At 45.3% G+C, this 14,476-nt stretch overlaps 1 protein-coding gene across 4 annotated transcripts in view; it reads right to left on the bottom strand.

The window, feature by feature from the left end:
• SLC5A1 (solute carrier family 5 member 1) overlaps positions 1 to 8,454 on the bottom strand; it is a 57,137-nt gene extending 48,683 nt beyond the window's left edge. For 3 of the 4 annotated variants that reach the window (XM_007453151.1, XM_007453152.1, XM_007453153.1), the window contains exons 1-2: positions 8,316 to 8,450; positions 4,035 to 4,106 (exon numbers count right to left, since the gene is read on the bottom strand). In XM_007453151.1, the coding sequence (XP_007453213.1) occupies positions 4,035 to 4,106; positions 8,316 to 8,450 (207 nt within the window). Of the gene's footprint in view, positions 1 to 4,034; positions 4,107 to 8,315 lie in introns of all 4 variants that reach the window. The other variant, XM_007453150.1, reaches the window with a different exon arrangement.
• Between the last annotated feature and the right edge of the window lie 6,022 nt (positions 8,455 to 14,476).

Below are 14,476 nucleotides of genomic sequence, written 5' to 3' on the forward strand. Positions count from 1 at the left end.
AGGAATGCCCCCCAACTGGCGTCTCCTTTATCCAATCTTCTTTCAGATTTTATGAGCTCTGATTTCCACCTGCTTTTCTCATGGGTGACTATCCAAGCCCTCGGGGCCTCAGGTGTATCAATCCAAGGTCAATACAAGTCCTTTCCTCCTAAAAATCCCCTGGGACTATCTTTCCGAAGTTTCTCTGGTTGCTCACGCACCCTACAGCACAAAGCAACAGGGCTAAAGGCAGAGGAAGGAGGTAAAGTGTCCCCTTGGAGGCTGAGAGAAATGTCAGCTCCAAGAGCCTGTGGCCCCTGTGATGTCCTCCTTGGGCCAGCACATTTGAGGACAGATATTCTGGTTATAAACTTATAGACTGATGACAGGCTTAAACTGACTTTGTATTTCAATCCAAAGGGAAATTTAGAAGCATAGTTTTGTGAATTCCCTGGCAGTCCAGTGGTTAAGACTCCGCACTTCCACTGCAGGGGACACGGGTTCTATCTCTGGTCAGGGAACTACGACCCCGCATGCCCCGTGGCCAAAAAAAAAAAAAGAAAGAAAATACAGAATGTAAAGCAATTATACTCCAATAAAGATGTAAAAAAAAATAAAAGATAAAAACTACTACCTTAGAATATAACCGTACTTTACTGAATCAAAAACAACTATTGTAAAACATACCACGGAGCACGAAGAAGAAAAAACATTGCCACTTAAAGTATGGCATGCCACTAACTGTCAGACACAGTCAATCTCAGAACTGTAAAAATGCGGTCAATGTGTAGCTGGAATTGATGACTTACAGTAGTATAAATAAATTACATATAAATCGTGTTCATATACTCACACAATGTGAAAGTTAAATTTAAGTGATGTGGTAGCAATATCTTCACATAAATGCTAGCTTCCATTTACTGGGCACCAGACAAGTGCCAGCTGGGGCGTTGCCCTGACACTCTTTTTTTTTTTTAACATCTTTATTGGAGTATAATTGCTTTGCAATGGTGTGTTAGTTTCTGCTTTATAACAAAGTGAATCAGTTATACATATACATATGTTCCCACATCTCTTCCCTCTTGTGTCTCCCTCCCTCCCACCCTCCCTATCCCACCCCTCTAGGTGGTCACAAACCACCGAGCTGATCTCCCTGTGCTATGCGGCTGCTTCCCACTAGCTATCTATTTTACGTTTGGTAGTGTATATATGTCCATGCCACTCTCGCACTTTGTCACAGCTTACCCTTCCCCCTCCCCATATCCTCAAGTCCATTCTTTAGTAGGTCTGTGAACATTAACAAATGGAAGGAAGGTTAAGAATGTCAGGGCATCTTAGGGGTAAGATGCCCTGACGCTCTTAACCTTCCTTCCATTTGTTAACGTTCCCATTTACTGAGCACCTGCCAAGCACAGTGCTGAGTGCTGCACATGCATAATCTCATTTAATCCTGACAAGAACCCTCCAAAGTACATATTATTCTATTTTATAGAGGGAGAAACTGAAGCTCAGGGAAGTTCAGTGACTTCCCCAAGGTCATACAACTAGTAAATGAGGCAGGTCAGATGAGCTGACTTCAAAGCCCATACTCATTCTACTCTAGAATTTTCTAGAATTAGAGCATTTTCAGAGTTGGGAGGGACTTAGAGGTCATTGTACCCCCATTCAAGAATCCCCCTTGCCAGGATCCCTAATAGATGTTGATATTCTCGGTAAATCTGACCAGATAGAGAAGAGTCTACCCAAACCAGTGATTATCAAGCCTGCCTGATCATCAAAAGCACCTGGGAAGCTTTTTTTAAATGCAGATTCTTGGGGCCCTCTTCCAAGGTTTTTTCATCTAGTAGGTCTGGAGTGAAGCCCAGGAATCTGTATTTTTAGGAAGCACATCCAGGTGACTCACATACATGGGCAGGTTTATGAACCATTAACGTAATCTCGTGAAGCCTTAGATGGAAACTGTTGTTGGAGGAAGAAAAGTCAAATTTCAGCCTCATCAAGGAAGCAGGGACTTCTGCACAAAAGCGGAATGATGCCATGTTTCTCTGTTGGTTAGAATAATCCGAGACATGAGTAAGGAAAACAACACCCACCGGAAACCCCACATGAACCATTGAACCTTACCTGTTTTGGGTGTGGCTAATCCTCTCATCACCCAACTCTCAGCCCAGATCCAAACCCAGGTGCCATCAGGAAGAAAGACATCATCCCCGGTTAAGATGTGATATGTTCCCAGGCCTAGCCCAAAATGTATATCTCCTACGGGTGGTTCTGCCCCATGCCTCTGCCTTCTTGTTGGCTTCTCCAAGATCCAGAGATTGGAAGCTAAGGCCTTATCCCCAATAAATCAGACCTAGAAAGTTTACATGAAGAGATATGAGTTTCCTGTTAAAGAGGGAGGAAGGAAGAGAAAAGAGGTCAGGATGCAAACCAAGGCTGGATGAACAGCCTGGATGGCACGCTTACTCTTGGGGGCATTGAAGCATTAGATGGGGTGGGGGTACACTGGTTTCCAAACAACTAAAGTAAACTTCAAGGTCCTATTCAGTTTTCTAATTCAGAAAATCTCAAGTCCACTGAGATTTCATGCCAGCCTTGGCTGTGAAATCTGTACAGCAGCACTGTCCAATAGAACTTTCTAAAATGATGGAAATGTTCTAGATCTGCAGTGTCCAATATGGTGGCTACCATCTACATGTAGCTATTAAGCACTTGAAATATGGCTAGTGTGACTGAGGAAACAAATTTTTTATCTTATTTTAATTTCAATTTAAAAAGCCAATGTGATTAGTGGCTACCATATTGGACAGGGCAGTTCTAGAGGAACTACTCCAACCTTGCCTTGAACTTTGTGATCAGAGCTGCCTATCCAACACCAGCTTTTAGGAAAGCACCAAAGTCCAAAGCATGAGAAGATAAAATGTGTCAGGAGAGACCACCATGAGGGACCCACCACAGAAGTCAGCATCTGCTCAGTATTCTTGGCCAAGGGTAAAGCAGAAATGACTTCAGGGATAACATTAGCAACTGTGAAGATGCCAGATATTAAAATCCATCCCCAAATAGCTGATCAAAGGCCAAGTGCAGGAAGTGGCATGATTTCCTCCTACCTTCCCTCTGTTCTGTGTATACGACAGTGACAGTCTCCACTTTCTTGCTTCTCTTCCTCCATAGCTGTCGCTCTCTTCTCATTGTATGTACACTTCATTACCCCTGCCCCTTTCACCAGTCAGTCCTGCTTGTATCTTACACCCAAAGAATTTCACAATTTGGCCAATCTGGTCAACCAGTAGTTTCGATGAGAACTCTGGATTGAAATAATCATTTGGGCTGACTGATAACCCAGCAGAGCCCTGTGCTGTTAGGATGGAAGGGCCCTTCCAGTTTCTCTTCCACCCATGCACACGTCCTTTGATTGGGATACTTCTGGCTATGTGCAAGTGTCAGGGAAAACACCTCACGTTTATACAAAATACAAAATCCACCAAGAGATGAGGAAAACTGTAACTGGGGACAGTAGGGGGCTCCTTCTCCAGCCACTCTACAAATGTTTATTGAGGGCCTCCTGTGTATCAGGCACTGTGTTAGGCTCCTGAGGTAGGAGAGATAAAGTCTCTCCTCTGTGGGTCTTAAAGTAGCAAAAAGGTAGCAAAAGAGCTACTATTTATTGAGTTTCCACCCCACAAGCAGTCTCCGCTTCTCATCATACTCCTGGAAGGCAAATATTACCAACTCCCATTTTATAGAAAGAGAAGTGGAATCTCAGACTTGCCCAAGATCACCTCGGACTGCGTGCTCTTTTTGCTTCTCCACGCTGTCCTCCTTGTGAAGTCTTTCCTCTGTTTATCCCTTGAAAAACTTCCAAGTGTTATTTATTTAAAGGCTATTCCCTTACTGCAAGACATTAAGGGTGCCCAAAGACCTGGAGAGCAGGTGACCCATTATCAGGGATCTAAGGCAAGAAGAAAGAATAACCATCACCCAAAGCCAACAAGAAAATGGCCTCCTATGGGGAATATTGTGGTTCAGCAAATAGTATTTCAGAGAAAACTTACCGGCCACCACACCATACTTCGTCCTGCCAGGAAGAAGCCTCCAACAGTCCCACGATTAGTGGAAAACATGGCCTGGGGAGGAAGTGTCAAAAATTTAATAGAAAACTAGAACAGAGTAACCTTGCCAGCCAAGAGGATCACCCCCATCCCCCATATACTTGCACTTTCTTCAACCCACTTCACTTTCTGAAACACTTCCACATTCCTTACTTCCTTGAAGCTCAGAAGATGGAGGCAGGAACCTATATTTGACAGACAATTAACACAGATTTGTTGAGCCCCCTGTGCGCTAGGCAGTGCCAAGGAGAGCATGGCTCAGATCTTTCTGGACTCCTGGCAGAGAGCCTTCCATAGGTCATAGCCTTAGGGCCTCTGTAGTGGTTTTTCTGGGAATAGCAAGGGGACCAACAGCCCCAAGGAGCAGGGGAGGTAGCTAGGGCTGAAACAAAAAAAAGTTCCAAGGAATCAGGCTCTGGCAGTTGGTCAGGGAAAGACCATTCTGAAGGTCATTCTGAAGTCGAAGCAGGTTGATACCCTCCAGGCATGGTTGGAGGGACAGGAAAAGAGGGTATGGGGCCCAGACATAACACTTCCAAGTTGGTCTCAGAAATGAAGAGCTTAGAGAAAGAATGTTAGAGTAAAGGCTAGTTAGGAAGCTGGACAATTCAGCAAAGATATCGGGGATGGATAAAAGGTGAGGAGAGGTGTATCTATACAGAGGCTTTCCCTATGGAATGTCCATACCCTCATCTCCTGCATACCCATCCTTCAAGGCCCCTCAAACACTACCTTCCCCATGAAACCTTACCAGACACTACCCCACACCTCCTCCCCTACAGCCTCCCCACCAACCCCCCCAAAAAATAATCTCTCTCTCCTAGCAAACTCCATCTATACCTCATTCACAGCCCTTACAACTTTTTTACTTTGTGTTACCAAATTACAAAATTTTTCCAGCTTTATTGGGATATATTTGACAAATAAAAATTGTATATATTTAAGGTGTACAATGTGATGTTTGGGAGAAGCTCCAGGACGTCAGACCTGAGCTCAGTACCAGGAAGAGTTTCCTCACCATCAGAACTGTCCAGAGATGGAAATAGCACCACTGGGGTAAGTTTCTGCTGGAAGTATTCAAGTGAAGTGCTAATAATTTGTCAAGATGATTTTGTCAAGTGGTTTAAACAAGAGACTTGAGAATAGGATGAAGAGGGTTTAATGCGATAAACTTAGGCCCTCACTTTATGAAAATACATGAGGAAAAAGAAACTCAGCACCACCGGGACACTGTCACAGCAGTGCAAGTTGTGATAAGTACAATGGAGAGGGTATTCCCAGAAAGGACAGTGCCTTAGGGAGGGGGAAGGGTGAGACAGTAGAAAGAGCATTGCCTTTGGCCTCATAAGACCTGGGTTCTGGTCCTCTGGGGCTGATTCATCTGAGTGACTTCTGGTCACCCTCTCTGATCCTCACCTGTAAAATGGAAAGGTTTGGCTCCCCCAGGGGCCATTAAGACTCAGGCATCCAATGATGCTATTAATGCAAATGATTGCATAAGGCAGGGGTCAGTAAATTTTTTTCTGTTAAGAAAAAGGGTCGGGGACTTCCCTGGTGGTGCAGTGGTTGAGAATCCACCTGCCAATGCAGGGGACATGGATTCAAGCCCTGGTCCGGGGAGATCCCACATGCCATGGAGCAGCTAAGCCCGTGCGCCACACTGAGCCTGCGCTCTAGAGCCTGCAAGCCACAACTACTGAGCCCACACTCCTAGAGCCCATGCTCCACAACAAGAGAAGCCACCACGATGAGAAGCCCACGCACCACAACGAAGAGTAGCCCCCACTCACCACAACTAGAGAAAGCCTGCGCACAGCAACGAAGACACAGCACAGCCAAAATATTAATTAATTATTTTTTTAAAGGGTCGGGTAGTAAATAGTTTAGGCTTTGTGTGATACATATGAGCTCCACTGCATATTCTTCTTGTTTGGTTTTGTTTTTTTCCAACCCCTTAGAAGTGTTAAAAAAAAAAATTCTTAACTTGTGAGCTGTACAAAAATAGGCTGTGGGTCAGATTTGGCCCATGGGCTGTAGTTTAACAACCCCTGGCACAAAGGGTTTTAGGATATCTTAATGAAGTCTTCCAGAAGGAATAAAGTCAGAGATTCAGCCTAAAAGGATACAAAATCCCCCCAGAAACAAACTGAGAGGTGGTGAAAGAAAAATGGAACTATACCCTAAAGAAATAATAAACTCAAGCCCAAATATGATTGGATGAGGCAGCATTGGAAAAGGATAAAACTGAACAAAACAACATTGGAAGAGATGGCGATGGTGACAGAGGGCCTGGATCACTCTGTCTCTGCAGCCCAGGGATCATGCAGGAGTCAGGATGCCTGTCCCCGAACCAAGCCACTCTTGACACTCCAATAGAAAAAGAGGAATGTAAACTGGAAGAAATCCAGCACATTATATGATCAGGGTTTAGAGGCACTGACTAATGAGGGAAGACTAAATGTAGACAAACACTAGCAGGCTTATTAAGTAGCATTTAACAAGACAAGTGATACTAATTCACAGATATTTGAAAAATGTAAACACCGTAATCATCAGGACTGGTAGGGCTAAAATGAGATTGGTTAGGGGAACAGAGATTATCAGCAATCATCTGGGAAACAGGCAGTACAGCACATCTAGCAGATGATGGATTCCCATCTTGCCTGCAGCACTTACAAGCTGGGGTGGGGGGAGGAAGGCAGGCAAGGTGGCAAAGCACATGGTGTCATGGAAAAACGAGAGTCAAGAGACCCGAGTTCCATGTATTGCAACCTTAGGCAAATCACAACCACCTGGGGCTTCAGTTTTTCATTCTGTAAAGTGGGGATTAGTATTCCTGCCCTCCTTGTGGCTTTTTTTGAAGATGTCCGACCCAACTGACAACTTTTGCCCATTTTACTTAAAAGGAGAAAAATCATTCAGGGCCTGGCTCATATCCTGGAGGGCAAACGATAATAGTACTAAAAAAGACTCCTAGAGTCCATAAGGAGCTTTCAGATACATCTCTGCAGATCCTCACAGCCATGTGGGGTGTCATAAGAACAGGTAAGATTGTACCCATTGCACATTTGAATAAACTGAGACTGAGTGGGGTTACCAACATCGCAAGGCTGGAATGTGTCAAAGCCAGTGCTAAACCTGAGAACCCTGGCTCCTGGCTGGACTCTCCACCATGTCTGGGAAGCTGAGAGTACTGAGCAAGAATCAGCCACACAGATTCCTTGTGACACTTTAGGCTTTCAGTCACATCTGGTTTCTACAATTATTTTTTTCTTTTTAAAAATCAACACTTCCTTTTATCTCTTAAAAAAAACCTCTTGGCCACGAAGGGGTTAATGCCCACCCTCCTCTCCTCTAAGTCAAAAGACTTCAACCACCTGCTAGCACCCCAGCCTCCTGGTCTGCGGCCCCCCATGAAAGTCTTTGAGAGTGACTGGAATATGTTCACACTTAAAAATACCTCTCTTCCAGTTGCTAGGTGTGCTGGTGTCTGTCACAAGTGAAATTTCCAAGTTCAAGACTGCTAAGAACAAGTTTCTCTGGTTTGGTGTGTCCCCATAGTCCCAAAAGGGAGCCACATGCATTTCCCCCTCCCCAGCACCAGGCCACCCTCCAGTCTTCCTCCTCCTCCTCCTCCTCTTCCTGGGCCCAGCTTTTCAGCTCTCACTCACTCCAGCTCCTAGATCCCAGGGCACAAGACCTCTCCCAGGTGGGGGACGCAGGGCAGCCCCTCTGCCTTGGGCTGCCCCACAGCACCTGCAGCTGGCAGAGGCTGGGGTCCTTCTGGATCTACCCTGCTTCTTTCCCCTCTGAAACGGGATGACTAAGAGACAGGACAGTAGTCACCTTCCTGGGGCTCATTTCCCAAGCCCTGGGATCCTTCCTGCAGCTACCAGCTGGTCCTCTCCTGCCCCTCACACCCCCAGCCCCCAGCCTCTTCAGTCTCTCACTCTCCTTCTCTGCTCACAGAGCCGGGGTGGGGGAGCCTCCTCAGGCACTGGCCAGCACCCCCACTTCTGCTCACCCTTGCTTGGCCCCTCACCTCACACGGTGCCCCCTGAACTCCTCTCAAACATTTCCAAGTCATTTCCACTCGGCTCCACACACCCTTCAGCCCACCTTCCCCTCCTTGCAGTTCACCAAGGCGGTGGCTCCTCCGTGTGCCCCCTCCTCCCTCCCCTTGGCCCTTGCCCCCTCAGCCCGCGTTTCAGGACCCCTACATACCCACAGCCCGACAGCCATCACCACCACGAAGTAGACGACGATGACAGAGATGTCGGCCGCATTGCGGATGCGCTCGTAGGCCTTGAGGGGCTCGGGGGTGGCAGTGGTCGCGGGGCTCCAGGTGCTACTGTCCATGACGGCGGCCCGCAATGCGTCCCTCCAGCCCAGGCCGCTCGCTCCTTATATGGTCTCCGGGTTAATGATCAGTCCCGGGGAGGGGACCCTTGAAGTCTGGCAGCAGTTCTGTCTTGCAGGAGCCCCAGCGCTGCGCCGTCGGGGAGCAGCTCTGAGTGCACAACGAGGAGGAGCTGGCAGAGCTTTGGCGGGGAGGTGGGCGGGTAGATAAGCACTCTCCCTCAAGCGGGGTGGGGCCGGCCAGGGGGTGGTGCCCTCCTAGCACAAAGGCCCACTGTGCTCCCGCACCGGCACCGGCACCGGCACCGGGCACCGGGCAGCCTCGCCTGGGCTGCTGTGTGGCCACACCCAGGCCAGGGCTCCAGCGGCTCCATTGAGGAGCCAGGCTTCCTGGTGCTGGGGGCCTAGAAGCTTCAGATCACCTGCCACCTGCTGTTGGACCAGTCTTGTGTTCTCTGTGGACCTGGCTTCTCCATGTGTAAAATGAGTGCGGGACTGTTCCAGGAATCAGCCAAGTTCTTGGTCTCCATGGAGAACATTCTGGTGGGAACCAGAAGTTGCTGGATGTTGCTGGAAGAAAATTCAGCCTGATGGCAGAATCTTGGCCACTCATGGGTGAGTGGGATGACCACTCACCCATCCACCTTTCTGCCTCTCCCTCTACAGCCTGCAGCACCCAGGGGCACTGTTACCCCAGCTATAAGGAAGAAGGAACTGAGACTGGGAAAAAGCTATTTCCTTGCCCTGTGCCTCACCCAGTAATGTTATTTGGGGCCCTTCCAAGGCAGGTGGGAGGGAGGAAAGATACTACAGAATCCCTTCCAAGGAACTCATCAAACCCTAGCCCTTTCTGGGGGCTCAGCCTACCCATCTGGAAACATATGTCTAATTTGGAAGTCAAGGCTCAGAACAGAGATGACTGTGAGAAGAGGCACAACTCACCAAAGGTCACACAGTGAGCCAGTGACAGAGGTGACCACGCAGCCCAGAACAAGGCAGGCCTAGTTCAGAGGAGGGTTGGGATGCTCTCAGGGGCTGGTGCTGGAGGCCCCAGAGCAGCCACTTTGGAGAGGGGACCCTTGCTAGGTGATGAGGTGAGGGAGGGGGAAGGACCATCCAAACCCGCCAGGACGCTATTCTGCCTCAGGCCCTCCCTGCCCACCACCAGATATCCATCCACTGCTTAAAGTCAAGCAGCCCATTCCTTTGCACCTTGCTGCCTCTGAGGGCCACTGCCCTCCTGCCTCTTCAGTGCTTGTTTGTCCCCACTTCCCCCATCCATCCCCCAGGACTGTAAACTGTATAAGGGCCCATCATAACACCTGCCCACAAGAAGAAATTCCCCATTTGGGTATCTCGGAAGCAAGGGCTCTTCACCGTGGATGCCTCCCATGACCTAGAGCTCAGCAGTCAGCCACAGCTTGGAGCAGCTTGCCTTCCAACTGTGTCCATTGGTTCCCACATTCAGCAAAGCTTTTTCACCTGACTCTGTGCCAAGCAGAGTCCCTGCCCTCAGGGAACTTCCAGTCTGGTCTGGAAGTGAGCCCACCCACAGGAAAAGTCCAGCCTTTAACCACCAGCTGCAGGCTGCCAGCCCATGCCCTGTTCTAAAAGTGAAGTCTGTGGAAATGAGCAAATCCAAAGCGTGAGTGGGAGGAAGGCTTGGAAGTGCTAAAGGACCTCAAAGCAGGGACCAAGCTGTTCTTTCATCTTTCTAGGACAGCAGAACATAGGTGGCCAGAGAAGGAAAGGGATGGGTGGCAGCCAAGGAGAGACCATAAAAGGCATTCATTCATTCATTCACTCTTACAACAAAAGAGCAGCTTCTCTGTGCCAGGTCATGTGCAATGACTCTAGGGATACAGCTGTGAACAAGACTCACAGGGCTCTTACCTTCCCCACAGGGCTTCCAGCCCAGTAGGGGAAACAGACCATCATCAAAGATGAGACAAATCATGTACCACAATATTCATTGCAGCTCTATTTACAATAACCAGGACATGGAAGCAACCTCAGTGTCCATCGGCAGATGAATGGATAAAGAAGATGTGGCACATATATACAGTGGAATATTACTCAGCCATTAAAAAAACGAAATTGAGTTATTTGTAGTGAGGTGGATGGACCTAGAGTCTGTCATAGAGAGTGAAGTAAGTCAGAAAGAGAAAAACAAATACCATATGCTAACACAGATATATGGAATCTAAAAAAAAAAGGTTAGGAAGAACCTAGGGGCAGGAGAGGAATAAAGACGCAGACATAGAGAATGGACTTGAGGACATAGGGAGGGGGAAGGGTAAGCTGGGACGAAGTGAGAAAGTGGCATGGACTTATATACACTACCAAATGTAAAATAGATAGCTAGTGGGAAGCAGCTGCATAGCACAGGGAGATCAGCTCGGTGCTTTGTGACCACTTAGAGGGCTGGGATAGTCAGAAGCGAGGGAGACGCAAAAGGGAGGAGATATGGGGATATACTTATATGTATAGCTGATTCACTTTGTTATAAAGCAGAAGCAGAAACTAACACACCACTGTAAAGCAATTATACTCCAATAAAGATGTTTAAAAAAGAATATCCTTCCTTTTAAAGGCTGAATCATTCCATTATGTAAATAGACCACATTTTGTTTATCCATTCATTCACTAATGGACATTTGGGGTGCTTTCACCTTTCAGCCATTGTGACTAATGCTGCTATGGACATGGGTGTGGAGGTATTTTTTGATCCTCTTTCAAATAAGAGCAATCACAGGATGGGTGGGTGGATGGATGGATGGATGAATAGTGGATGGATGGGTGGATTGATGGGTGATAGATGGATTGATAGATAAGTGAAAGAGCTCCAAACTGAATTAGATCTGTTTCCTGTCCTGTATGTCACACTTTCTACCTGCATGACACACCAGACATCAGAGATACTGTGACATAACAGTGACCCCATTGTAACAATGGCAGTAGGATTGAGTTAAAGGGAATTTCAAAATACTTATAAAGATGAGTAACTGTGCTATTTCATGATCACAGTTAGCATGCATCAGTAAAAGGATTATATATTTACAAGACCTTACGGTATTGCTGACTAAGAAGAATGGGATTTCCCAGAGTGGTAATCCTAGGAAGGAAGGGAGTATTCAAGTTGGGTAAAACTCACACTCAGTATCAAATGTGGAACAACCATAACATCATTTCAAAACAGCAGAAACAGAGTCACTGAAAATTCAGAACCTTGAGCCACAGATGATGCTGGCAGTGAATGGATCCAAGATGCAAAGAACTGGGCAAAAATGAGGAGTATAGAGAGGATATTTTTGAGAATACTGAGCTCCGCTCTAAACTGGCCCATAGGATTTGTTTATCCTTAGTCTCACCATCCACAGCAATGTAAGAACCAATCCTAACAGAAAAATGAACAAAAAATACAAACAGTTCATATAAAAGAAAATACAGGATTTCCCTGGTGGTGCAGGGGTTAAAAATCTGCCTGCCAATGCAGGGGACACAGGTTCGAGCCCTGGTGCGGAAAGATCCCACATGCCACGCAGCAGCAAAGCCCGTGAGCCACAACTACTGAGCCCGAGTACCACAACTACTGAAGCCTGCAAGCCTAGAGTCCGTGCTCTGCAACAAGAGAAGCCACCACAATGAGAAGCCCACGCACCACAATGAAGAGTAGCCCCTGCTCACTGCAACTAGAGAAAGCCTGCATACAATAACGAAGACCCAACGCAACCAAAAATAAAAATTAAAAAAAAAAGAAAATACAAATGGCACATAAACATACTAAAAGATACCCAGTCTCTCTCTAATAAAGTACATGGAAATTAAAAGTACAGTAAGATACTATTTTTTACCTATCAGACTGGAAAAAATCACAAATAAATTGATAATACATTGAGTCATAGAGGAAACATTTACTCTCACACATTACAGGTGAAAGTATAAATTGGTACCAACTTTAACAGAGTAATTTGAGAACATCTATCAAAATTATATCAAGAGAATGAGGAGACAAGTCACAGACTGGGAGACGATATTTGTAAAAGACACATCTGATAAAGAACTGTTAACCAAACCTATACGAAGAACTTTTAAAACTTAATAAGAAAATTAACAACTCGATTTGAAAATGGGCAAAAGGTCTCAACAGACACCTGTTCAAATATACAGATATCTTCTGACATACAAATAAGCATATGAAAAGATGCTCAACATCATATGTCATTGGAGAATTGCAAATTAAAACAATAAGATACCACGACACACCTAACAATATGACCAAAATCCAAAACACTGACAACACCAAATGCTGATAAGAATGTGGAACAACAGAAACTCTCATTCATTGCTGGTGAGAATGTAAATTGGTGCACCCACTTTGGATGATAGTTTGGCAGTTTCTTACAAAACCAAACATAGTCCTACCATACAATCCAGCAACTGTGCTCCTAGGTATTTACCCAAAGGAGGTGAAAACATGTTTGCACACAAACCTGCACACGGATATTTATAGCATGATTGCTAAAACTTGGAAACAACCAAAATGTCTTTTAGTAAGTGGTACATCCAAAAAATGGAATATTATTCAGTGATAAAAACAAATATTCTATCAAGCCAAGAAAAGACATGGAGGAATGTTAAATGTATATTAATGAGTAAAAGAAGTCAATCTGAAAAGGCTATACACTGTGTAATTCCAACTATATGACATTCTGGAAAAGGCAAAACTATGGAAACAGTAAAAAAAAGATCAGTGATTGCCAGGGTTTAGATAGCAAAGGGAGATGAATAGAAGAATACAGATAATTTTTAAGGCAGTGAAATTATTCTGTATGATACTCTAGTTGTAGACACATGTCATTATCTATTTATCAAAACTCATAGAATGTGCAATGCCAAGAGTGAGCCCTAATGTGAACTATGGACTTTGGATGATAATGAGGTATCAATGTAGATTAATTGATTCTAACAAATGTACCATTCTGGTGCAGAATGTTGACAGTAACAGAGGCTGTGCATGGAGGGAGGGGGATATGGTAACTCAGTACTTCCAGCTCAATTTTGCTGTGAACCTAAAACTGCTCTAAAAAAATTAAATCTATTTAAAAATTATATATTCACATACCCTTTGACCTAACATTTTTTTCCTAAGAATTTATGCTACAGATAGGCTTACATAAGGGCAAATGACCTATGTTCTAAGTTATTTATTGCAGCACTATTTGTAACGGGCAAAGATTAGAAGCAACCTAAATCCACCCATAAAGGATTGGTTAAATATATTACAGTTTAACCACCTAATGGAATAAGAATATGTAGCCATTAAAAATAAAAAAGAGGGACTTCCCTGGTGGCACAGTGGTTAAGAATCCGCCTGCCAATGCAGGCGACACAGGATCAATCCCAGGTCCAGTAAGATCCCACATGCCATGAGGCAACTAAGCCCATGCACCACAGCTACTGAGCCTGCGCTCTAGAGCCCGCGAGCCACAACTACTGAGCCTGTGCACCACAACTACTGAAGCCTGCGTGCCTAGAGCCCATGCTCGACAAGAGAAGCCACCGCAATGAGAAGCCTGCGCACTGCAACAAAGAGTAGCCCCCGCTTACTGCAACTAGAGAAAGCCCACACGCAGCGACGAAGACCCAACACAGCCAAAAATAAATAAATAAATAAATTTATTAAATTAATTAATTAATTAAAAAGCTCTTGTATATTGATATGTAGTAGTGATCTCAAAGATATTTTGTTAGGTTAAAAAAGCAAAGTGTACAAAACAACATATAGTATGCTAAAATTAGTATAAAATATCAGGGGGTAAGGGAAGAATATAGGTATATATTTGCTTACATGTACAATTTTTAAATCTCTTGGATACACAAGAAGCTGGCAAAATTCATTGCCTTCAGGGAAAATATTTGGATGACTGGGAGACTTTCTCCATATATGCTTACATATGAACCGTGTGAATGTATTATTTATTAGATCAATGGATAGTAAGAAGGAGGGAGGGTGGGAGGGAAAG

The sequence above is a fragment of the Lipotes vexillifer genome, unplaced genomic scaffold (genome assembly GCF_000442215.2).
Source record: "Lipotes vexillifer unplaced genomic scaffold, Lipotes_vexillifer_v1.1 scaffold1197, whole genome shotgun sequence".
Taxonomy (NCBI): Eukaryota; Metazoa; Chordata; class Mammalia; order Artiodactyla; family Lipotidae; genus Lipotes; species Lipotes vexillifer.